This window comes from Cydia pomonella, chromosome 3, assembly GCF_033807575.1.
Source record: "Cydia pomonella isolate Wapato2018A chromosome 3, ilCydPomo1, whole genome shotgun sequence".
In the NCBI taxonomy this organism is placed as follows: Eukaryota; Metazoa; Arthropoda; class Insecta; order Lepidoptera; family Tortricidae; genus Cydia; species Cydia pomonella.
In genome coordinates this window covers 18,948,984-18,975,637 of record NC_084705.1, presented here as the reverse complement: position 1 = coordinate 18,975,637, position 26,654 = coordinate 18,948,984, and the positions used below count along the sequence as shown (strand labels likewise).

The 26,654-nt window shown below is 35.1% G+C and overlaps 1 protein-coding gene across 2 annotated transcripts in view; it reads right to left on the bottom strand.

Moving 5' to 3' along the window:
• The window catches only part of LOC133516218 (uncharacterized), a 145,494-nt gene that overhangs the window by 40,768 nt on the left and 78,072 nt on the right, over positions 1-26,654 (bottom strand). Inside the window, exons 2-5 of one of the 2 annotated variants that reach the window (XM_061849030.1) lie at positions 14,460-14,552; positions 6,136-6,323; positions 1,377-1,478; positions 1,068-1,176 (exon numbers count right to left, since the gene is read on the bottom strand). In XM_061849030.1, the coding sequence (XP_061705014.1) occupies positions 1,068-1,176; positions 1,377-1,478; positions 6,136-6,323; positions 14,460-14,532 (472 nt within the window). In that variant the 5' untranslated portion in view covers positions 14,533-14,552. Of the gene's footprint in view, positions 1-1,067; positions 1,177-1,376; positions 1,479-6,135; positions 6,324-14,459; positions 14,763-26,654 lie in introns of those variants that run through there. The other variant, XM_061849029.1, reaches the window with a different exon arrangement.

The following is a 26,654-nucleotide window of genomic DNA, read 5'->3' as shown; positions in this document are numbered from 1 at the left end:
ACAAAAAAAATTTCACCACACCAACGCGAGGAAACTACTAACTTTACTATTAAATACCATAACAAGTCCAAATGAACTTAATATCATCTGATTATTTGCCCCACATGTGAATAAAATGCAATTATCTCATTGGTTTTGAGCAAACAAGAGGGCCTTTATCAGTTGGTGTAGTGTAGTGAAAACAACTTTCCACTTCTAGGTTTTTTCTTAACTGATTACTAAAGTATCAAAAACAGTTTTAGGACCTGTTTCACAATGTCCAAGTAAAGTCCTGAATAAGCTACTTGCCACTTATCTGACGAATAATGATATCGTTGGCGTTTCACAATCTTCAAATAAGCTTAACTAGTAGATAAAGTGTAAGTTAATTCATTTGTTAATTATCTATCCAATACTTAACTTGGACACTGTGAAACAGGCCCTAAGTCTCTAACAAGATACTTGAAACAATATAATAGTAATAATTCAAAGATATTGTAAACACCCAATTACCCACTAACTGGTAACTTTGAAGGAGCCATTTCAATTAGGTATTGAAATCATCAAAGCAATATTACGTTTATTTGTCATAGACTACAACATCCTTGAGGACAAAATATGTCAACAGGTATCTTAAATTCACAATAAAAATAATATTGTAATATACAAAGAGGATGTTGTTGGTGTTGGTTTTTAGATATGATCAATCAGTCTGTATTTTGTAATATTAGGTATTAGGTAATGTTATGCTGGAATGTGGTACCAAAGGTTCAATGTTCCTACCAAAACTCTGTTTCTTCAAAATATGTCAATCGATTATCGCTAGAAGGAATTGCTATTCAAATAGACCATCTTTGATAAACTTTATCACGAGCCGTTCGCATCGCCGACTAGTAGTCGGCGCGGTCTGTGGCCATTGTAAATTTGTAATTTATGTAAAAAAATAGTTTCTCATATATTTGTATTTATTTAAGTATCGACGATTGGTACTGTCTATTTTTTCTACGAGGTTTCTCTTACCCTATAATTTTCCCTAACCCCACCTAACCTTATAGATAAAAAACCGTAACTAAGTACATAAAACTTACCAACAACATCTAACCGTAGAAATATACTGGTGGGCGGATGAGATGAAACCTGGCACTCGTAAATGCCCGCGTCACGACTTTGGACGAATTTCACTTTCAGTGTCCAGTCCTGTAGCAAAATACATTTTGTTTTATAAGATTTTTTAAGTAATATATATAGGAATACATAAAAAAAATTGAAATAATAATAACTGAATATATTTGCAGTCGGTTTTTTACACCTTGCATTTTTTAAGTTATTGTATCTAAATTGCCACAATAAAAATTAAAGTACATATAGGTGTGTACGTATTTATTAAATTACCTTACCTCTGAATGCTGTAGATGTATGGCTTGAAACCTCTGGTCGGAGCTGTATGTGGTCAGGCCGACTGTGAGAAGGTGATAGTCTTTTCTTCTTATCCATGATATCTGCAGACAAAGTAGGTACTAGTACTAGTTTGGCTAAGCAAAGCACATTACTGACCCAACGTGGGCATCTACCCATCACGGAATAATGGTTTTCCGGACATTCGGAAAGCATGTATGGAGCCGAAACCAACACGTAAAGATCATTTTGACACTTTAATGAGGTGTTGCTTGTGTTGCCGAACGGATGCTACCCTTGCCCGTCACAAAAAACCGGTAAAGTGCGAGTCGGACACGCCCACCGAGGATTCCGTACTTTTTAGTATTTGTTGTTATAGCGGTAAAAGAAATATATCATCTGTGAAAATATCAACTGTAATAGCTATCACGGTTCATGAGATACAGCCTGGTGACAGACGGACGGACGGACAGCGGAGTCTTAGTAATAGGGTCCCGTTTTACCCTTTGGGTACGGAACCCTAAAAATGTTGAGTTTCTGAAGGGTTCATTGACCATTTTTTATAGATTTCACGCTTTGCTATTTCAGCTTCGATAATAACAGTTTCGTTAGCATTGGTCCATTGATGACTTAAAAAATCTGCAAATAATATTATGCGTATGATCACAATGGTAAGATAACAGTTTAAGATAACGCAGCGTGAAAAATCATTTTATATCAGATAATCTAATGAGTAATGACCATACATTTGATTGTGTTACGTGGTAAACGCAGCGGTAAGCGCATAAAACAATCGCGCACTCATATATATTTATATGTATTAGCCTTCATATATATTTTTTAAATCGTGTTTTCCGAACAAAAAACGAGCAAAGTTGGCTAGTTTGACGGTATATATTTACTTACCCAGAGGAAACATTAAATTAAATTAAGTTTATTTGATTACCGGTTTGGCCTAGTGGGTAGTGACCCTGCCTACGAAGCCGATGGTCCCGGGTTCAAATCCTGGAAAGGGCATTTATTCATGTGATGAACATGGATATTTGTTCCTGAGTCATGGGTGTTTTCTATATATTTTTTTTATACTACATCGGTGGCAATCAAGCATACGGCCCGCCTGATGGTAAGCAGTCTCCGCAGCCTATGTACGCCCGCAACCCCAGAGGAGTCACATGCATCGTTGGCTCTGGATTTAAGTATTTATAAATATTACAAAGTAACAAAGTTTACAAAGTAAGGTAATGACGTTTTAAATACTTTGTTTACAGTCAAGATGCTTCTTAATTGAGACATTGAATACTTGAGGGCTTATTCGTGTGCCTGTGATGTTAAATCAAATTTTCCTTTAAGATGCATGAAGCTGAATTTACTGAGAGCTATTTTATACGTTGTTTAACCCTTATAAATATTTATATATATCTTTGTCTAAGTATCCTCAACACAAGCCTTATTGAGCTTACTGTGGAACTCAGTCAATTGGGGTAATAATAATGTCCTATAATATTTATTAAAAAAAAATCGTTCATAAAATTTGTGAGCATATAATAACAAAACAGCAAATGTTGAAGAGGGATTTCATTGTTTAAGATAGATCTAGATACGATGAAATTCAAGACCGGGATAATCATTTCCGAAATGTTACACGGCTCAATGCCTCCTCTAATGAACGCAGATCATGTGCCATTGAATTCCAATTACAATGTTGAGCAAATTAAGAGACAATTAAATTTGAGAGTCAAATTATTCGACCCAATTAAATAATCAAGACACAGTCAATCATCACTTATATTTTTATTCAGAGGTAAGATAATAGAAACTTACAATTCGGAAATTTATTTTTCTTTCATTAAACAGGCTCCTATTATAACGCCTGCAAAATTGAAAAACTTCTAATTAAGAAGTTGTCTGTTACATCTGAGATACTCATTCATTATTATAGACAGTTTCATTCCACCTCATAATTAAAATAAGTTGAACAGCCTTTCATATCAATCCGTCTCTTCTTCAACAATTCATCCAATACTATGTAAAAGAGGAGTGAACGCCAGGAAATAAACCATTAGTTTACCACATAAAACAATCGTTACGCGACGACCATTTCAGCAGCCTACCTTACTAATTAATGGCTCGCTTAATATGTTCGTAACAGGCTGCGTTTATTTACCTTGTTGAGTGGGACTAATGTGTTTTGGGCTAAGCGCTAGTTTGTACTGGGTAATTAGCGACTAACCCGTAAATTTAATACGAGTAGAAAGAACGGAAAAAGAACGGAGTACATACTTAGAACGTGATTGACACTCCATTTTTCGTTTTTCTTCTTTATTAGGTACATTTGAACGTTAACAGGTTTTTTTTTAATACTACGTCGGTGGCAAACAAGCATACGGCCCGCCTGATAGTAAGCAGTCTCCGTAGCATATGTACGCCTGCAACTCCAGAGGAGTTACATGCGTTGCGGACCCTAACCTCCCCTCCCCCTCGTTGAGCTCTGGTAATTAGTAGTCTGTTGACCTTTGCGACGAAAACGTAGCATGATAATATTCCCTCAAAGATATTTAACATGCCCGAGTCTTAAATAAAAAAGAAACAAAATACTTTCATTAAAGTCAAGTAGAATTATAATTCACCTTGTATTTTCCGCTTCTTTGGCTCGGCGCATATAATTACCATATTATGAGTTTGCAAATTGCTTAATTTTTGCAGAATCGACTGTTTATTGGGGTTCCGGTATAATTAAATTTGCGCGCAAAATTAAGCTTATTATGTGCGAGCCACCCCGGCTCGTACTGTAAATTAAAGCAGGTAATGTGAATTTCTTCGAAGTTCAGTAAATACCTACATACTTTTACTAATTATAGTCATTAATTTATTAAATTTGGCTTAAGACAAAAAGTAAATACAGTAAATCAGAATGAAAAGTAGAAGAAATGGTGCTAGCAATAATAGAATAAACCTTAACTTTACAGACTCGTAGTGAAGCGTCAGGAAAGCATTTGCTCGTTGAAAGTTGAGTAAGCGAAAACTCAACTGATTTAAACAGTTTAACCTTGGAAAATTCGAGGATTTCGACACGAGAAACCAACTTTAACGCCGAGCAACACGGGAACATTTTTAGGGCCCCGTAGTCGACTAGGAAACCTTATAGTTTCGCCATGTCCATCTGACTGTCCGTCTGCGGCTTTGCTCCCGTGGTTGTTAGTGCTAGGAAGCTGCAATTTGGCATGGGTAAATCAATGCTACCGACGAAATGCTAAAAGAAAAACAAGAAAAAATAAATTGTAGAGTACCGACCGCTACCGGTACCGGGAAACTAAAACATGGAACTCATGTTCCGTCTGTAAATTATGTAATTACGAGAAAATAAAAGATTGCCTACATTTTTTGCACATACCAATTATAATATTATATCAATAACATGAAAAAAAAGTTGGCAATAGTAAATTGTATCATTTTTAGTTAGTGCAGTAATAGTACATTATGATACAAGTGTGCTAAGTTGGTCATTACACACGAGGCGATATTGCGCAATAAGAAAGCCGATGTGGGTAATGACCAATGCACACGCGTTTCATACGACGCTTTTCAACACACTTGCGAGGAAAAAACAAAACTAATAAATCAGATTTTTTTGTCAAAACAGTAAATCAGATTCTTTTGTCAAAACAGTAAAGGTACTTACCTACAATTTTCAAAATGGTGGCTTACAGTTTTAACATCGAATAATTGCACTAAAGCGTGCTAGGCTTGTAGGCACTTATTCGCCAATTCATTGGAATAAGCTACCAACACGTTTAATTTTCCAAGAAAGACTGGGCGTTTTTGCTGATTTTCCATTGAATAAAAGTTTCATATGCCAATTATTATTCACCCGATTTTGATGATAAAAAGCTATTGTTCTCGGCTCTTGCCTCTATTAGTATTACTGGCAGCATCAATTTTATGTGTTCTTCATTTTCAATGCTTGAAAATGACATGTTCGTCAATATATAAACTATAAACATGCAAAACGTGCAAAACTATTCCAATTTTATGACAAATACGAAAAATGGCTGGCGCGTTATTTTTTTAGCACGATTCCAATGCGCGCGCAAGGCAAAGGCGAGCACGAATTCGACGAACAGCCAATTAAAAAAATGTAAAAAAGCTAATATTTTCGTATTTCTTTTCGACGGATGGAGATATTGGAGATCAAATCGATAAAATGTTATGATTATTCATTAATGTAATTTACGTGATAATTTAACCTATAAATTATGTTTGGTGTGATAAAACCTCTTTGAACTAACATTTGAAACCTAAAAGTTTGTAAAAAAAAATGTATTACTCGACCAAATTAAGAAGGCTCCGTTTCCATGCATATTATTTGCAATCATTTATCTTCTTAACTCAGTCGGATAATATAATAAAAAGCCCAAGTGTTATAATATACTGAAAAAGCACGCGTGTTTAATATCTAGGATTATGAGCCAAAAATCGGTGGAATAAAAACGTCGTTTTGAGCAAGTGTGTTGAAAAATTTTAAGATATTTTGTTTACTGATATTAAATAATAAATAATACTTTTATTGTATGGTCGAGGTGAAAATACACTACCAAGGATTAAAACCAACTTCTTAATGGTAAATAGATAAAAAAAGTACTCGTAATTCATAAATCATACACGTCCTAAAAGCCTGGAATTGGAGTCAGAATTTTTAGTGTTTTCTACGCAGACGGTGCCGCGAGCGGAGGCTAGTGGAATTATATAAAATAAAATACTCACAATTCCATCACCAATGTTTCTAATGACACACGGTAACAACGCCGTGGAGCCAATTTGAGAAGTCACAACCGTGTTGTTTTCAGTTGCGAAGTGCTTCTCAGGCGTGTGGTAGAGATCATCCAGCGGCGGGAACGTGACCGTCAGCTCGTTGTGTTCGGGCTTCAGTGTTGGGGGAGACGATGTTGGCGCTGGGGACAATATTAAGTATAGAGATATTATATTAAGAGGATATTGAATTACTGCTTCTCCATAAAAACGTTGTTCATTTGTTTAAAAGCTCCTAACTCTTATAAAAAAATTAAAAATGGGAACTTTAATGTGTGTAAAGAGAAGCGGTCGTCCCCTTTCCCCTTAAATTACGTCGAAACTTATGCACAGTATTAAATGATAATTGAAATAATTAGCTGTGTAGACAGATCTGTGATAATATAAAGAACTATGCCAAATATAACGATTTAAAGACCATGATTTTTTCCAATTTTGTTGTTACGTAGGATTGGTTTTATAACCACACCAAGTTTGCTGCTGCGCCACGTCGGTATGAGTATAACAGCCGTAACAGCCACTAGAAAACTTTTTTTTGGAAATCCCTCGTGACTGACTTAACTTCTTAGATACATTAAATCGTCATTTTGGTACGTTAATGCTCCGAAAAGCAACAAATTCTCCGCCAAGTTGGGAACAACTTCGAGCGAAGCATAATAATATTATTGGACTAAGCCGCTTTTCGAAGTCTTTACAATGCTTGTCTCAATATTTGTTCACTTGCCTGTTTAACTGAAGTGTCAAATAATTTTCTTAAGATGTAATCAGTAGTCGGTACATCTACCCACTACTGATTTGGCCGATTAGTCGGCCAGTGCATTAGTTATGCCTCAGTTCGCGCTACTTAACATATAACCTATCCTCTTCTAATTTATTCGTGCACTACCTGCTTTTAAAAGTTTTTTGTTCTTCATATCCTGCTACCCTAACTTTGTCTGGAAGAGATCGCTTGCAGTGATAAGAACACCTGTTGCTACCTTTATTTATATTGTAAATCTTGTTTGAATTTGTTTTGTGTGTGGTGCAATAAAGAATATTTACTTACTTAATTACCTGCACCGCGTTCCCTACAAACAGGCTTACAGGTAAAAAGCCTGTCACAAAGATTTGACTTCTATCTTTACTTCATTTTGCGATCCTGGCACTAATCATCAGTTGGTTCACCTTATTGGGCGCATATCCACGGCTCTTACGCAGTCGGCAGTTGAGAATCCATCCTCGAGCAATGTGCTCCATCCGGAATTGCCAAAAAATTATATAATTTGTTAAATATTGCAAACCTAAATAAACCACACTTCCCACTATTCAAATGAGCTTAAACTTTATAAGATAAAACTGAAAATGAAAAAAAAGTACCATGGAGCTGATCAATGATGAACACAGGAGGTAGTTTTAGAAACTGTGTGATAAAACAATGCAACTTAATTGAGTTTGGGTTTGTTAGATTATCTCGATGAGTATTAGATGGCTGTTGGAACAAAAGGTACATACATACATTCAGCGATAAAGGCTTGTATTCAAAACGATATTCTCGTTAAAAAAACTTATTTAATTTTTTTATTGTCGATGAACGATTGTCATCTTAGTTACAACCCCAAGAATTGCGACTTTTTATTTTACGGCAGTGATTTGCGGCCTTGCGGGTTATGAGTGAGTACGCGTACAAAAATGGATTCATCAAAACAAATCTCTCCATTTACGACACGGTGACATTTAACACGACGTAAATAAATATTTTCATTTACTTAAGTGTTTTTTTCTTTGATGGTCGGATGGATACTAATAAATACAAAATTATATATTTTTTTTTATTAAAAAAATATGATTTGTCATTTCGTTTCGTCCTACTGGACGTAATATCAGCGGTCCCTTGGGCGTCTTTATAACCTGACTTTACTGTACTTGCTTTTCTGCGCTCTTTTTATATTAAATCCTCTTTTTATTTTATATGACGATCCCAAACTCAAACGGTACCTATTGAACCTTTAAGCCTAAGGAAAGACTTTGCCTCCTTGTGTGTGTTCTACCGCTTGTACAATGGGCTGTGCTCTGAGGAATTGTTTGTATTGATGCCAACGGCCACTTTCTATCACCGCACGTCTCGCCGTCGGCAGGGTGTTCATCCTCACCCCTTAGAACCTAAATGGTCGCGTACTGTGCGGTTCAAGAGGAATTTCCTCCCGCGAATGCTCCGGCTGTGGAATGAGCTCCCTTGCGAGGTTTTCCCGAGGGTCTACAGTATGGGGTCCTTCAAAAAAGGAGTGTTCAGGTTTTTAAAGGGTCGGCAACGCGCATGTAACACCTCTGGAGTTGCAGGCGTCCATAGGTCGTGGTATAAAAAAAAATCTGAAAGTAACTCCGTTAGCGACGTTATTCGATGTATTTCGTAATATGCCTAAATTGAAGAATAAAGACTTTCAGTTTCACTTTCGTCATTACATGTCACTCAACCCTCTACGGCGTTAAACTTTCCTGCCATTTTGGGGAGCATTATGGGAATGTTTGACTTCCTGGCGTAAGTCACGATCTACTAATATGTTTGCCTAGAATAAACCAAATTGTTTTTAGGGTTCCGCACCTCGAAAGGAAAAAGCGGAACCCATATCGGATCACTTTGTTGTCCGTCCATCCGTCTGTCTGTCTGTCAAGACCCTTTTTCTCAGGAACGCGTGGAGGTATCAAGCTGAAATTTATATCAAATACTCAGGTCTACTGTCCCTTGGAGCTGTGAAAAAATCAAACTTCTAAGCCAACGCCGTTTATGCCGCAAATTTCCGCAAATTTTCGACACTCGCAAGGGAATCAAAACCTACAGGGTACTTTCCCGTAAACTCAGAATCTTGAAATTTGGTACAAAGCAACGTCTTATAGCACAGATACCTAAAAGAAAAATTGCGAAAACCGTAAATTTTTAGTTACATCTTATAATAATATATACCTACAGGTTTGTACTTGGTCGATTTTTTTCAATTCAATCAATTTCAATCTATGATATGTATGATCTATATGTTTGATATTCTCCGCATAATCTATTATCGTACTAATACCTGTATGCTTGGACAATACGAGTAGGAACATATCTCTCAATACTTGAAAGTATATCACGTCTCTACTACCGGCTCAACTTTGTCGAGCTTCCAGTGCGTAAAAGTGCTTCTATTGCGGCTAAATCTAACGAATGCCCTGGGACAGAATCTTTGCTTCAAATTGTGCATAATTTCTAACACAACTCATGAAAAGCTTGTATAAAGCTTGTAATCTACAGAAAACTAGCATGCGCACTCACGGCGTTTTTACAAAATATAAACGCACCTTTACGAGCCATCATTGAATTACAAGACATTAACACTTCGTTTCACATTAATGTGACATACCTACTGGTATCGGCAGGAGAGTTTAGGTGAATTATTACAGACTAAGCTATATAGAGCTCTAATCACAAGAACAATTAAATATTTCATGAACGAATGAGTGAATGTCACTTAAGCGCACGATGTTAATCTAAAAAATAAATAAATAAACTTTTTGGTCCATTTTGCAGTTGGCGGTTCAACTCTCTTCTTCCTCGCGTTGTCCCGGCATTTTTGCCACGGCCCATGGGAGCCTGGGGTCCGCTACCGATACCGATAGTTCCAGTACCGATAGTTTCGTACCGATAGTTCTCGGTTCAACTATCGGTACGAAATAAACAGATAGCAATCGGTACGAAAACATAATAATTTTAACAACTAAACGTAGTTTTAAAGCTGTGGAGCCGAGTGGATATGGCGTGGCGCGGGGAAGCGGGCTAGGAGGTAACGGCGAACTTAAGTGAACGGGTATTACATAATTTAGTTGTTAATGTGTGACTTCAACTCTAGTGCCTATACCTATGTCAATCGTGGCTCCAGGGCAAAATTGAACATTTATACTTATTAAAAAAATGCCTCTTGCATCAAGTAATTTATATTATTCGACAATTTATGATTATTAGGGTTCCATATCCAGAGGGTAAGACGGGACCCTGTTACTATGACTCCGCTGTTCGTCCGTCCGTCTGTTACCAGACCAGGCTGTATTTCATGAACCGTGATAGCTAGACCGTTGAAATTTTCACAGATGTGATATTTCTGTTGCCCTCGATGGGCTAGTCCGACTCGCACTTGTCACATTCACATCACGTTTACATAATTTGTCTAGTAAAAATCTATCTATTTAAAAATTTAACCCTCAAATTGAGAGTTTCATTTTAATTTAATAAAACCTTAATGAATTAACACGTTATAATACTCGTGCTTTTTCATTATATTATCCGACTGAGTTACGAGTAAGAAGATAACTGATTGCTAATAATATGCATGGAAACGGAGCCTTCTTTATTTGGTCGAGTAATTTTTTTTTAACCAACTATTTGGTTTCAAATGTTAGTTCAAAGAGGTTTTATCACAACAAACATAATTTATAGATTAAATTATCTCGTAAATTATATTAATGAATAAACATAACATTGTATCGATTTGATCTCCATCCGTCGAATAGAAATACGAAAATATTAACTTTTTTACATTTTTTTAATTGGCTGTTTGTCGATTTCGTTCCCGCCTTAGCCTTGCGCGCGCATTGGAATCGTGCGTAAAAAAAAGAATGCGCCAGCCATTTTCCGTATTTGTCATTAAATTGGAATAGTTTTGCATGTTTTTAGTTTATATATTGACGAAAATGTCATTTTCAAGCATTGAAAATGAAGAACACATAAAATTGACGCTGCTAGTAATACTAATAGAGGCAAGAGCCAAGAACGATAGCCTTTTACCATCAAAATCGGGTGGAAAATAACTGGCGGCATATGAAACCTTTATTCAATGGAAAATCAGCAAAAACGCCGAGTCTTTCTTAGAAAACGTGTTGGTAGCTTACTTCAATGAACTGGCGAATAAGTTTCTACAAGCCCAGCACGCTTTGGTGCAATTATTCGATGTTAAAACTGTAAATCAACATTTTGAAAATTGTACTTTCACTGTTTTGGCAAAAAAAAAAAACTACTTCGACCTGCCCCAAACTAAGCAAAGCTCGTACTATGGGTACTAGACGACGATATACATCCGTATAAATACATACTTTATATATATAGAAAACACTCATTACTCAGGAACAAAACATTTTTTTTTATGTGTGATGTAACAAATAAATGCCCTTACCGGGTTTTGAAAACGGGACCATTGGCTTCATAAACAAGGTAGTGGTAGTGACCCACTAGGCCAGACCGGACTAGTAAATATCAGCTTGTAAGTCAAAAACTAAAAGATTTTTAAAAATGGCTCACACTGGTGAGCCGCATATGTTCATAGGAAGGAAAGGCGAATTTTATTTCACGGGGGCCATTATGCGGCGTGGCCTTGAAGCCAAACCAAAGAAATAGATATTTAAAAAAAAAACACTAAAACTTATTTAGTTTCATTAGTTGTCCCTACTTTATGTTTAGATAGGTACTTTATTTGTCAGTTAGAACTATATATGACTTAGTGGGTTTTATAGCAACCCTATTCCCAGGCAAAGTATAGAAAATTGTGAATAAATTCTAAGCCCTATACAATACAAAAGAACCAAGCTGACTCCTTTCTTCTCTAGGGCCACGCGGCTCATCCTAGATACGGTTTTGCATGAAATAAGTGATTGGTGGCCTGTAAAACAGTTTAAATTGAACACTCACCGACGGCTCCAATGGTTCAATAGAGTCTGGCCCACCGGTGTTCCCAGTGGCTTCAATGGTAATGCCTACTACATTTTTGCAATGGCGTTCAACGTGTAAATATTTGAAAGCGTGATGATAATCAATTTTCTATTCAGTAAGAACTGTCATTTGGATATAAAGAAAATCGAAAATAAGACGGATGCAAAGGGCAGAAAATTAGATTGCTTCGGTCCTAAGGGTCTGCTGCTGGAAGCGCCTGAAGGGGCCCGGATTCAAAGAATTAATTACACATTTCCAGCATGTTGTCGCGACGTAACAAAATTGCGTTTCCAACTCAACATGTGACTACGTGACACAAGTGACAAGACCACATAAGAGTAATATATATATAAGTGAGTAGGTGGAAAAGGGATACTATTTCCTATCTTATAATATGAAAGAAATAATGACATTTTATAACAAATTTACTACGCTTATATTAGCTAGTTTTTTTTTTGTAAATTCACATTGAGGTATTTAAATGGAGCTACCTAATTTATAGCTACATTATTTTATAAGGCGTTTCTTACTCACAGTCTAATTCGAACTTTGAAATACGTCAAACATTTCTTAAAGTTACGATATGGATTGGATATGTCAGTATCAAAAGTGACGTTTTTGTTTGAAGAAACGTCACTTTTGACACTGACATATCTAATTCATATCGTATCTTTATCAAATGTCTGACGTATTTTGAAGTTCGAATCGGTCCGATAGTTAAAAACAGGGGTCGGGTCGGGGTTTGGAGACCCCTGGTTTAAAATAATATTTTAGTATTGGGCAGAACATGACTGTGTTACGATAGTTTTTTTTTCTATCACGGATTTTGAAGTAAGAAATAAACACCTTACCTTAAGATGTATAATTGTTTTATATCTTATATTATCACCATCATAAAACGCAGATTCTATAAACATGGGCCAAGCGTAGCTCGTGAAATGGGTGCCCGCGAGATTGGATGGCCCGCATTTGTTTTTATTTCGGCCGGTGGCCTCAAGCGGAACTTACTAGCGTGGCGTGCTCGAACGACAGATTCAAAGCAACTGACAGAATTTAGGAAGAACATTTGTACGACAATCGTATCTCCTTGATAAAACGAGTGAAACATTGAATATTTTTATGGTGACAGCACTGCGGCAATGACAAAAACGCAATTTATCAAGGAAAAGGATCCTGACATTGCCTATTTTCCAGTGCTGTCTTGCTGCACGCAAGGCTGCAGTCGCAATTCAAATATTAGCTTTAGGAATTTCACCGTGTGATAGATTTGTTTGAGTATAATGAATAGTGGATAGTGGAAATAGTAAAATAATTTATTGTCATACAAGTGTAGAAAATAACCAATTCAATATCGATGTCGAGACTACGAAACACGAGCGAAAGCTAGTGTTTTACAGCGACACGAGTTTTCTTTCAACACTACATTTTAACATTTTACATTACCTATGTACAATCTTATACATTTAAATAACTATATATATTTCGGAGATCTCCGAAGCTCTAACGATTTCGATGAAATTTGCTATAAAGGGGTTTTTGGGAACAAAATATCGACCTAGCAAGATCTTATCTCTGGGAAAACACGCATTTTGAGTTTTTATATGTTTTCCGAGCAAAGCTTGGTTTCCCAGATATTAATAATATAATTGTGATAAAGTTTAGATGTTTTTTAATGAGATCACTAATGCTCCTAATGGTTCCGTCCGCGCGGAGTACACATCAATAGCCACCACCCCCCGCCCGCCGCCGATATCTACTTTTTGTGTAAATAAAACTTTTAATTTATGCAGTATTCAGTAGGTATATTTTCTGTCAGTCTAAATTACTTGCATGCCAGCAAATTAAAAAGTAAAAACAGCCAATTTAATAATATTTTCTAGCATAAATGTTTTCCTTATAAATGTCCTCCAAATTGGGTTATAACAAAATAATTTGATTAAATCCCTATCCAAAACTTCTTCCCGTTTTATTAAAGATATAAAATATTGCGCTGAAATGCAAACGAACTAGCTTGTAGGTACCAAAATTGTATTGCAAAAGTGATTGCTGACAAAAAGTGTGTTCGACAACATAAAAGTGGCTCACATTGATGGCAAACGTTGCTCAAGTACAGGGCCGGCGCACGGACTTCGTGTCCAATAAAATTTTAGTCCAAAAAATCCTTTGGTAATTTTCAGCGCCCGTTTACGCAACCTCTCCCGTGAGTCGTAAAATGTAAAACTTTAGTGGCAAGTGTGTAATTCCCTCTTTTTTAATCGTCGTATTGAAACTTCTTTCTTTAAATTACAATGTGATTTCAACTTTAGCTCTTTTTATTTTCACTGCATTATGCAATATTATTGTAACGTATACCTAAATAATTACAGTCACTACCAAGTGACTGTAATTATTTACAAGTTTTTAATAATAACTGTTTTTGAAGGTGCTTACTGCTGCCTAAATTCTTGAGCAGATTTTACCGTGGACGCAATACAAAATCATTTTTGATCCAGTGGTTATCGGTTTCAAATATAATATATATAAAAAAGTGCAAGCTTAGAAAAAGCGCAAGTATTTTAATCATAATTACCTTCTCCAGCTCCGATGACGGTGTGAATGAGGAGCACGACGACGCAGACGCACTGCTGCTGCTCCACCGGCATCGCGGCCGCGGGATCCAGGCCTGAAACAAGCATTAAGTTTATTTTTCTCAAAAAATCTCGGAAATATTTAAATGTAATTTTATCCGCTACTTTCCTAATCCTAAGAAAAATACATTCTGCTGCGCCTGTCCTCACTCGCTTTTAAAAATCTAATCACCCCTACTAAATCTACGGTTAAAGTTTCGGTATTTTTAACGAAAAGCGGCTAGACTTCGAAGAGACTAACAAGTCCTGAACGTTAAGGACCTTTTTGCCTATCACTGATAAGGCTTACTGGCTACTAAGTAGATACAGGATTAGTTTCGAGGTCTGTATTTGTTATTAATTAATTGCGTTGAAATATTTTTAAATATGCATGATTACAGGCAGGTACCGCTCGAATTCAGATACCACCATTACTGCTGCCGCAGATGTCCAAATCGATGTTGCTCTCCGGATTTTTTATATTTGTGGCAGAAATGCAGTCGGCAGTAATGTTGCGCTGCATTACTGCACAGCAGGAACGCTGCCGTAGTCTGAATTCGAATAGTACCTTAACGCCGCGAATTTTCTATATATATAATATAATATATATATATATATATACTGAAATTAGAAATATTTTAATTTATATGATATTAATAACTCAAGTAAGATCAGATGTTTTTCAATTTTTTTTGGACCCATTCATATGTATAAAATTACATCCCTACCTAACTTTTGCTTTTACTTGTTTTGTTCATATCATACCTTTGTCATTCTCGTCCCATTCAGAAGAGAATGCGAATGATTAATTACTCAACATTTGAATTCATTCGTTCATTCATTTGAACACGCTTATCTATGAATTTGCTGAATGAAATGAATTTTAGAGAGTTCTCGACAAGATTTTTATGCTCTGATGGGTCTGTTAAGATAACTTTGTACCAATTAATACTGTTGTCTACGGGTACGTATTTTGCTTATAAAATATCAATTGATTTCTAAAGCTTTTTTACAACGATTAGAACAAACACATGTCACAACATGTTTGTGCTTTTAGTTTTTAATTGACTTAAAAAAAAGGAGGTCCTTAATTCGATTATGTTAATAATATGGCCTCATACAAAACACGTAATTTATTTTTTTTATTAGTTACCTGTTTAAGCAAATACTCCATTTCAAAATTTCATATTCGCAATGTTTTCATTCATAAACAAACAACATTTCAAAGGTGGTAGAATCACAACAACCAGATTACTCATCGTATGCACGATCATTAATGGCATCAATTCATGCCTTTGGGGCATGGCGGTCCCTAAAAGGTTCTGTATGGGGGCAAAGTGGCCCACGTAATGCTGCTTTGGTCAAGGCGTAAACGTGTTTGTGGTCACCCTCCTTTGAAGTAATAACGTACATACTGATCTTACTGTTTAAGAGAGGGCATCTAAAGTTACAGCATGATTCATTTACCTACTACATGGAGTTACATTTCATTTTGTGTGCAGTGAAATGTTCATTAAATAGAATTTGGTGTCCCTTTAAACTAATCATGTGATTTTTATCTTCACCCTACGTAAATCTAAGTAATGATTATGATTTTTTTACATATATATTAACCGAGCGTTAGCAAAGGTCTGCCTGTCAGGCTGAAAGTTTCAGCTTGGGCAAAATTGCTTTCGTATGTCCGGATGTTCTTCTCTTTTCGCAATCCTCAAACAAGTTCGATGAATTAATACTTAAAATTTTTGTCGATTTAGTTTTTTAATTTATTTCAAAATGGCGATTCATACGGTCTACAGCTCACAGAGCCACTATTTATTTATGTTTCGTTCCTGTGTTACCTACTTAATTCGATTAGCCATTGTTTATATGAACATATTCTCCAACACAAAACCTGGGTGAATAAAAATGTGTCAATCAAGAAACACCGATTTTAATAACAAAATGTCCACAACAATTATAATATTACTGTCTCCGTTTTAATGCCGTTAACCCAATATCCAATTTTCGAGAATACAATTAATATTTTCACAATAAAATACCTACTACAATTACTACAGTAACAGTAAGCGAAATAAGGTGAAATTTTTCGAGAAGGTAACTTCATACTTTTTTATGCCGCAATATTTAAAAGATGAAAAATAAATATAACTATAATACATTTTTAATTAAAATAAAATAACTGCATTAAACAAAACAAAGATAAATAAATATTTAATTCCAGGCCAGAGATCATAAACAAGTGTATCTCTACTTCTTTTTTCTGCGATTTTGGGTACAAGCAAGATGCGTGGCATGCAATATCGAATAGTGATTAGTATAGTGGTACTTGTGCCATAGTCTTGTGCTTTGCGTCTATACGACTAGTAACTACTTTGGTTGTGATCAGAGGTACTCTGGGGAGAGGCACGCAGTTTCAAAATGATTTGTCTTTACCTAGAAAATCCAACTTAGCATTTTACAATATAAAAAAAAGTACAGAAAGACATAATACACTGATAACACATTACGTGTCTAATATTAAAAAGAAAGTCTTTTCAGATTAGATCCATTATCTTACGCATTTATATTTGTATATTCCATATAATTATGTAGTAACAAAAACAATTAAATTATAATTATTAAATAGTAACAGTAATAATCGTCATTTAAAGTTTTAATAAAAATTCTACAATGTTGCCTCAACTCGACCGTGATGGCCTTTAGACAAGACTTTCCTTTTAATCTTACTTCGTCTGGATTTCCATTAAGGTGAGTAAGCGGAGCGTTTTACTTAAATCTATTATTATTTGTTTTGAAAGCTGGCCCAAATAATTCACTCTATTTATAACTATATTATATCACTTTTTAAATTTTCAATCTAAAAAAATGCTCATAGAAAAAAAAAAAACGAAATCTTTTTTGAGATTACTTTGATAAATGTATTTTTTCCTTTGGTCCTAGCTACTAAATGGTCCTACCATTCAATTTTAATGTAGGTAGCAGGTAATAATGAATTTCCATACAATATTTTTTATCCTAAGTTACGTTCTGTGTAAAATAATGTAGGCATTTCCCAGAATAAGTAAAATTAACGTCTTTAAGTTTGCTAAAAAACATGTTATTAATGTTATTTCTTGGAGCATTCCTTACCTAGCCTAGGTACCTAGCAACAACGACGCTAAGCTTAACAAATCCTTGTCCTTAACACCGAGACATAATCTCTGTATAATCCTTCTCAAGATTGGAAACGGTCGGGATGGTTTCTCGCGCGTAGCCGCCTCAGTATCGGAAACGCTGTTATAAAAGTCTTAGACTAAAGCCCAGGAAATGAAGTCATTATTCTAGTGATGATGGTTTTCTAAGTTGCTTAAACTTAATTGCACCATATCATTTTGCGGTAGGTATAGTCAACCAATTTGAATCCTAGGCCACTATAGAACCTTGTCGCTTTAACTACTCTATACATGACATGCATCACTCAATAAGCACTGTCGTAGAAGTCATTATGACATGGTTCTATAGTGGCCTAGGAATCAAATTGGTTGACCGTACCTTCAAGGTGCACGTTGTTATTTTGTATCTTGTAAAATTAAATAAAAGAAAAGCAAAGAATAATTAAGAATTTTACCTAAGTCATACATTTGTTAGTTATTATATTTAACTTATTCACAGGTAATTCATGCTCAAGAAAAAATAAACGAACTTCAGGGCTCCCAAGACGACATTGTATCTCATGCAGAAGTTTCTCCTAATTAACTGACTAATCAACATAGAAGTATTAGAACAAATTAAATTATTTTCAGAAAATATTTTAATTTGTTTTTATTTTAAGTAGAGGACGCTGGTTCGATTCCAGCCTGGGGCATTGGAGGCCTTGGTCACTTTTTCTTAGTATATAACATTTTTTCAGTTTATAATCAACATAGAGTGTAAACAACTACAACTATAAAATTATTTCTTAGTTGGTTATGTAACGTGTAATAAAAAAGGATAGGGGTTGAACATTTGTATGAAAGGCAGTAGTTATAATATTTGTATTCGTGAGAAACTTATAATATGTATTTACATATTATAAGCTAAATTATTTAATTTAGCGTTTCGGAAATTCCTTAAAAAAAATGGTATTTACTTTATTATTATTTTGTACGGACAATAAGTCGGATTGAAATTTTAATGGGCAAATTTTTATATTAGTAACTGAAAACTTTTTTTGTATACAATATATTAATGTGACTTGAAACGCGGAAGTGAAAAATAACAATTTAACTGAACGTCTAGATTAATTATTGTAAAAATGGACTTATGAAAAATTGAGATCTGAAATTGAATTATTGTTTACGTGTATTAGGTCAAACAAGCATAAAGCCAGCCTTAAAGTAAGCGTTACTTTAAAGTTTCCATACACAATACATTTAAAAACCAAATTAAAAAAAAATGTATTTTTTGGTGTTGAAATGGATTCTAAAGTTAGTGGGTTAGGTGGTTATATTATTATAATAACCATACTTACGTGGTCGCGCGCGATTCCATAACTATGCCAAGCGTGACTTCCAGCATGGAGTCGGGCGCGACAACGAAAGTTATGCGAAGCGTTAATTTTTATTTGATTTTTATTATTGAATTCCGTGCCAATGAAGTCGCGGGCAACATTCAATCTGATATAAGGTTTCTAATCAGGATTGAATGGCAATAAGATAAAATTAACATCTTTCTTATTTAAAACTACACAAATTGTAAAAACAATATGAAAGGGTACTTACATTTGTAAGTATCTATTTAGATGACTCCTTATAAAACCATTTCTGCAGAGAATGAAGTTATTGAAAAATTCTACAGATCCGCCAGCCAGTCTTTTGCCATCAAATTTTATTATATCCTTGAGAGCAATGGTAGGAATATGAGGCTACATGAATTCCTATCAAATGTTCCTCGGTTGAAATAACAGTTTGCAATTTCAATTACAGTTTTAATGCCAGCCTGAGCACAAAATGCCTTCCATTTAATAAAAAGCTATCGGATATCGTTTCGTTATCAACATTTTATTGATTGATGTAAGATAGATTTCCCACCGTAAGCTCAATAAGGCTTGTGTTGAGGGTACTTAGACAACGATATATATAATATATAAATATTTATAAATACTTAAATACATAGAAAACACCCATGACTCAGGAACAAATATCCATGCTCATCACACGAATAAATGCCCTTACCAGGATATGAACCCGGGACCATCGGCTTCATAGGCAGGGTCACTACCCACTAGGCCAGACCGGTCGTCATGTTACGAGTAAACTGTCATTAAATTAGGTGTGCTTAAGTATTCTTATATAAGGCCTTAAAAGTAGATTTTTTCCAAAGCCCGTGCATGTAATTTAGACTGAGTAGTGACTTCGTAAACAGATTTCAGACCAATAACATTGTAGGATTAAGGTATAGAAGAGTTATGATTTCAAAAAAACTTGCATAATTTATTTTACATTTATCATAAAACTTAAGTTTCGCGGTTAATAGGAGACACTATTGACCACGAACGCTGTAAAGGGTTCAATGAGTTGGAATGTATTTTAAATTCATTATACCCGATATAATCCGTTTACAGAGTTTTATTTCATTAGCCGAACTATCGTGGTAACCGAAGAAAATATTATACCAGGGTATTTTGCAGCTACATATGTATACAAGGGGAAAGTGCCTTAAAACCTTAAGCTAATTAATTAATTTTACTTAAGGAAATAATTTTGTTAAGAGACAAAACTGCATTCAATTACAATTTTATTACAATTGGCTTGGCTAAAAATCTTCTTGTGTACTAATTATAAGATTTTATGGATATTTTGTACGACACAGACGAGTGTAAGACATAATGTTTCTCGGAGAAATTTTAACATTAACTGCATCGACTAGCGGAATAAAATAGCGAATTATTTTTTTCGGAATTTTTAGTCGATTCAATTCCCGGGCGACACAGGAAAATAAAACAAAAAAGAATGCAGTTTTGTTTCTTTAAAAAAATAAAAGAATGCATCCTTTAAGTAAAATAAATAAATAAATCGCTATCTGAAGGTTATCTGTAAATAAAATACCTATTCGTGGAAATTACTATTTAAGTTTGAATTGAATTCAATATCGTTCTTTGAAAATTTCATTTATTAAGGTTAATTAATCTCTTTCTTAGAACTTGGTATCTATACTCGTACCGTCGATTCAATGCTGGATTACTTCGTATTACTTAGATTTTGTACCCACTGAATTTATTTATTCAAGGAATTCCAACAGCTATAAAAGATACATAATATTAGATGTAATACAGAGCCAATTATAGGAACTCGCAAATATAAACTGTATAATAACACATATATGTATATATTTCTTAAAAAATAATAATGACTTAACATCTAAAGTTTGACTTATATAATAAATTACAAATAAATAAAAACTAACTAAAACTAACAAAAAATGTCCCCCAAATCTGCTCCCTGCGGAAGGGTGCCCATAATGCTGGCTACATTCCCCCGCTGAATGGCAATGCCGATTCTTTGGCCAAGGAATGAGCCAGCCCTAGGGTCTCGAGTGGTGTCGAGGAACCACTGTATAATTACACAAATATATATTTTATTTATTATAAGAGGAGTTTTAATCCGTAAGGGGGGGTGCAAAGGGGGTTACTTACTAAATACCTATAGAAGTGGGATATGAAATTCGCGCAGAGCAAAAGCTAGTTGTGTATAAGTATATTTATTAATTTTTATAATGAAGTTGGTTCATGTTTTTTGTTTAAATATTTCTTATTTACAATAAATCAGACCAACATCAGAAAGTACTAAGTACGAAAGAGGCTGATTACCAGCTCGCCAGACGACATCGGCCTGTCAGTTATTCGTGATTGTCAGCTTTTGCGAAACATAAATACGTACTGCGTAAAGGATGGCTCACTATAGAACGGCCCGGATCCGGAACATTCATCCTTAATAGTTACTTAAAGATTAAACATTGCGATTTTGATGCTGTAAAAGTTGGGAAATAAATTAAACACCCACTTTATTAAGGGTCTTCATATGGTGGAATGTGTTATTCCCTATTTGGACATAAATCAAACGGAATGGCCATTAAACTACTTTTATGGGAGTTTTCTAGGTCTTTTGATGGTCCTTCTCCTCTGTTCCCATTACGTACTTGATACAATGTAAGTAACCCGCATTTAAATTTTTAACGCCATATGCAGAATAAAACATTCGAGCTTGCTGGGCCCTTAAGTAGGTAACTTAAGGGCCCAGCAAGCTCGATTATCCATACAAACGTAGATACGCTCTCTTTTTAAAACAACTAGCTAGAATGCTCTGAAGCTTTGTACTAACAACAGGACAAGGTATATCCAGGACTAGTTCTGTAATTAGGTTATATATCTTTAGATACCATAGTTAAAAAAATACAGCGGATTTAAGTTTTTCACACAAAACTTGTTTTTGCTCTATTTTGTTTGCATATAAACTGGACCTATTTAAAGTAAAAGTTTCATTACAATTCAACACGTAGTCTTATAATGAGAACGAAACTCCGTTCTAATTGGAAAGGTGAAATTCGGCCGAGCTTGTTAGGGACGCTTAAACTTACTTCTACTACTAAAATGATATAACAATGTCCACAAAATGGTTTGAAAGCATTATAAATATATACTTTATCATACTTCATTTCTTTCTTAAGCCTATTTCCAGTGTTCCATTGCTGGGCAAAAGCACCTCCCATGGTTTTCTATAACTCCTGATTTTACTAAATTATGTTTATAAAAAAAGTTTAGTTGACATCTTGAGCTCTAATAAGTCAATTTTATAGGTAACATAATTTTTATGCACTTATACGCCCCTTCTCACCCTTAACGCATATACGATTAATTCTTGATTTCGTTCCGTTGTGGGTAAAAAATACACCACAGAGTAACTTGGTCCTGATACAAATTATATTAAATCCGTCATAAAGTATAAATATTTCTTATCGCACGCAAACTCGGGAAACCCGCGTATCATGGCTGTTCATAAAAAATAACGGTTTCGTTTCCAAGTAATTGGTTTTCACGATTTACTCTCTTATGTACGCGTGTGCTCGGAGATTGAGCGAGATGGCTGCGTAAAAGTGACAAGCCAATTCAAACGTATGTACAGTCAGCAAAACTATTAGCTTAGCACCTCTGCGTACAAATATGTATGCAGGGGTGCCAAGCTAGACACTACCATTAAAATGATACTTCAATCATGTTATTTCGTAATCGTGCGTCTCGCCTGCCTCTCAGTTCAGTCAGTTAGGTGTCATTGTCATTCTGATATCAGTATGTATCTTAAGGTAATTATTGATATTATGGTTATAGTTATGGTATGGCTGCCGAGTGACGATCGTATAGAAAAACCAATCAAATCTTAAATAGTGTATGGAAATGATCGCGTGATTTGTCCTTCGCAACTGTCATCCCGATAATTTTACTTTTAATTTATTGTCGTATTTATTCATTGAATCGGAAGTTAAAACACATATACTTAATACTCGTATTTTGTTGGGCCAAGTTAGAAAATAAAAGGCCCTTTTTATCTAATTTCACATTTGATCATATTACGAGTAGGTAGGTAAGGCACAATTACACAAAAAAAAACGAATTACAACGAAGTTGTAAAGTTGTAAACTGTCTGTGCCAATTGACAAATAATGTACAAATAAATTCCGCCGGTATTTGCGTAAAAAAAAATACAATTACAACGTTACAAATCAAGTAATTCTAAACTTAGGTATGCTAAAACAAAACTTATAACTAAATATTGTACATTTCCAGAAATGACCCACTGCCGAGTTCGTAGATCGTTCTGAGGATCATTATAATAACGTAATAAAATAAAAAAATCTTGGTTTCCGTACAATTAGCTTCATGCATGGATTTTTAAAAGATTGCCATCTAATCTACTTCCCGTAAGATTCAAATGTTTCTTATAAACCGGTATATCTATTGTATATATCCCCAATAAATTTTAAAATTACAAAAGTATATGTGGCGCGCGGGCCGCGAGTGAAAACGCTCCATACAAATAGTGAGTGTGATGTGACCTCATCTCCCTATCGGCTACAAAAACAATATATTATGGTTTAAGAACTTTATTCTCAAAAAGAATTTACAAAATTCGCTTACTTGAGAATACAGTATTTATATAGTATATCTTAGGACTAACATCCAAACAATGTAAAATACTCGTTACACCCATACGCTTACATTAAACAATCTGCATAGATATATACATATATATTAAAACAAAACCGAATACGGCTAATCTCATTTCTATTGGCTAAGAGTTCTACAACCGAAAAACCCGGAAGGTAAAAGAGTTGTTATAAAATTTAGATGTAGTTGAGGAAGGAGCGGGAATGTGAGTCTGAGAACATGACATGTGATAGAAAAGAGATACTCAAAACGCTCTCTGATATATCGAGCTGTAGCGGGGTTAAAGAGAATGCCATAATGAGGCGAAAATATGAGAGTCATGGTGAAGATGAATAGAAAGCCACTTGAGCTGAGAACCGAAGTGAGAGACATGGAGATTTGCGCAAACCAAATATAACCCTAAATTCAATTTTATTGAGCTCGTCTTCCGTAAAGTCTAGATAGCAAGTGTCAGTGTCATTATCTAGTATAAAGAGTAAAAGGGATTGAGCTAGGCCAAAGTTTAAAACAAGAGTTTTCGAAGTCTGCGGAGTGATGCTATAGCAGAAAATATTTACCTACTAACTTCGCTCACCTGGGGCATCCATGAGAGAGTACGATCCATAATACTACCGAGAGTCTTTACCTGGCAAGCTTTGAGCTACCTACCCACTCTTACATAACGGTGCATTTGATGTCAACTCGCGATTTTTTTTATTCCCTAACAATGTTTGCACTTTATCTAGTTTTATTTCCGTCATTTTGGAATCATTTATTACGAGCCAGTAATATTACGCCACGTGTAAACTGTATTTCAATTAAGCCTACTGTCAGTTAACCGAGCTTAGCAGCTTACCGACCAATTTAGTGGTGCCGAAAGAGCCTTCGCCAGACGATAGAGGGGACGAAGTGTTACTTTAACACGTCTTTTTAGGGTTCCGTCGCCAAATGGCAAAAAACGGAACCCTTATAGATTCGTCATGTCCGTCTGTCTGTCCGATTATGTCACAGCCACTTTTTTCCGAAACTATAAGAGCTATACTATTCAAACTAGGTAAGTAGATGTATTCTATGAACCGCATTAAGATGTTTACACAAAAGTAGAAAAAAAGCAATAAATTTTGGGGGTTCCCCATACTTAGAACTGAAACTCAAAAAATCTTTTTTCATCAAACCCATACGTGTGGGGTAACTAGGGTTAGGTCTTCAAAAACAATATTTAGGTTTCTAATATCATTTTTTTCTAAACTGAATAGTTTGCGCGAGAGACACTTCCAAAGTGAAAAAATGTGTGCCCCCCCCCCCTGTAACTTCTAAAATAACAGAATGAAAAATCTAAAAAAAAATATATGATATACATTCCCATGCAAACTTCCACCGGAAATTGGTTTGAACGAGATCTAGTAAGTAGTTTTTTTTAATACGTCATAAAATAAAATAAAAAAAATAATTCATCAAACCCATACGTGTGGGGTATCTAGGGATAGGTCTTCAAAAATGATATTTAGGTTTCTAATATGATTTTTTTCTAAACTGAATAGTTTGCGCGAGAGACACTTCCAAAGTGAAAAAAAGTGAGTGTCCCCCCCCCCCTGTAACTTCTAAAATAACAGAATGAAAAATCTAAAAAAAATATATGATATACATTACCATGCAAACTCCCACCGAAAATTGGTTTGAACCAGATCTAGTAAGTAGTTTTTTTAATACGTCATAAATGGCACGGAACCCTTCATGGGCGAGTCCGACTCGCACTTGGCCGCTTTTTTAGTTTCGTAGTCACGTAGAAATCCTCATAATTTCGCCGTGTCCGTCTGTCCGTCCGTCCGCGGCTTTTTTAGTGCTAGAAAGTTGTAATTTGGCATAGATACATAAATCATGCATTGCGACAGGGTAAAATAAAAACAAACAAAAAAAAAATAAGGTACCTTCCATACAAAATATTTTTTATTTGACCCAATAGTGTGTTGTATCGTTGGAATGGGCTTTCAAAACGAATAAAGATCTCCGGAAACCATTTTTGGATAAAGTTAATATTTATGAAAAACATCGCTCTGAAAGAAAAGAAAATATTTGTCCCTCTCCCTCTAACTTTAGAACCATGGGTCCAAAAAAATATGGAAACAATCGTGAAAAAAAAAAGGATAATAAATACTTTCAATGAAAACTATAGCGAACATGATCGCAAATCTTCTCTTCTTAGTAAGAAGATGTACAAAGCGCGACTGTACTCCTTATGCTTGTAATGTACATGATACTTACTAATAGCCCCCGTTTGGCCTATTTTGACCACTGATTTTGACAGAATAGTACAGTGGCGGGCAAAGTACGGCCCGCAATAGAAATACATCCGGCCCGCCGCCGGTCCTTACAAATAATTTGTATATGACCCGCGAAATAATAAAAATGCATTTCTTTGCAATTCTGGCCCTCCTCTAAAACGTCTTTTACTTTCTGGCCCGTCATGAAGAAAGTTTGCCCACCACTGGAATAGTATAACTACGAAACCCTACACTGAGCGTGGCCCGACATGCTCTTGGCCGATGTTTTATTATATACGTATTATTTTATATTTTTGATCATGGTCGAAACAAGAATCCTCTCAATATGTTTTGGTATAATATAACATTTCACAATTAATCTGACATCGCGACAAGATCTAAATATGGGATTTTGGATTATATGATTATACTCTACAAGTATTATAATGCGATTATGGAATATATTTTAATACGATTTCCAGCTAACATGGTCATTTATAATTTAATTCACAAATTCAAGTTAGTATGTTTTCGTAAAATTCAGTCAATTTTGGTCTTAATGACTAAAATAAACGTTTGCACTACGGGATTTATAGTCTTACCGCTTATTTATAAAACTTCACAAGCCATTATTCCTTTCTTACAAATCAAATTTACAAGTCAAATTGACAGATTAAGACAAATGATTATTGGAATTGAAACTTGTAGCCCGTTTATGAATAATGCCATTGATGTGTGTA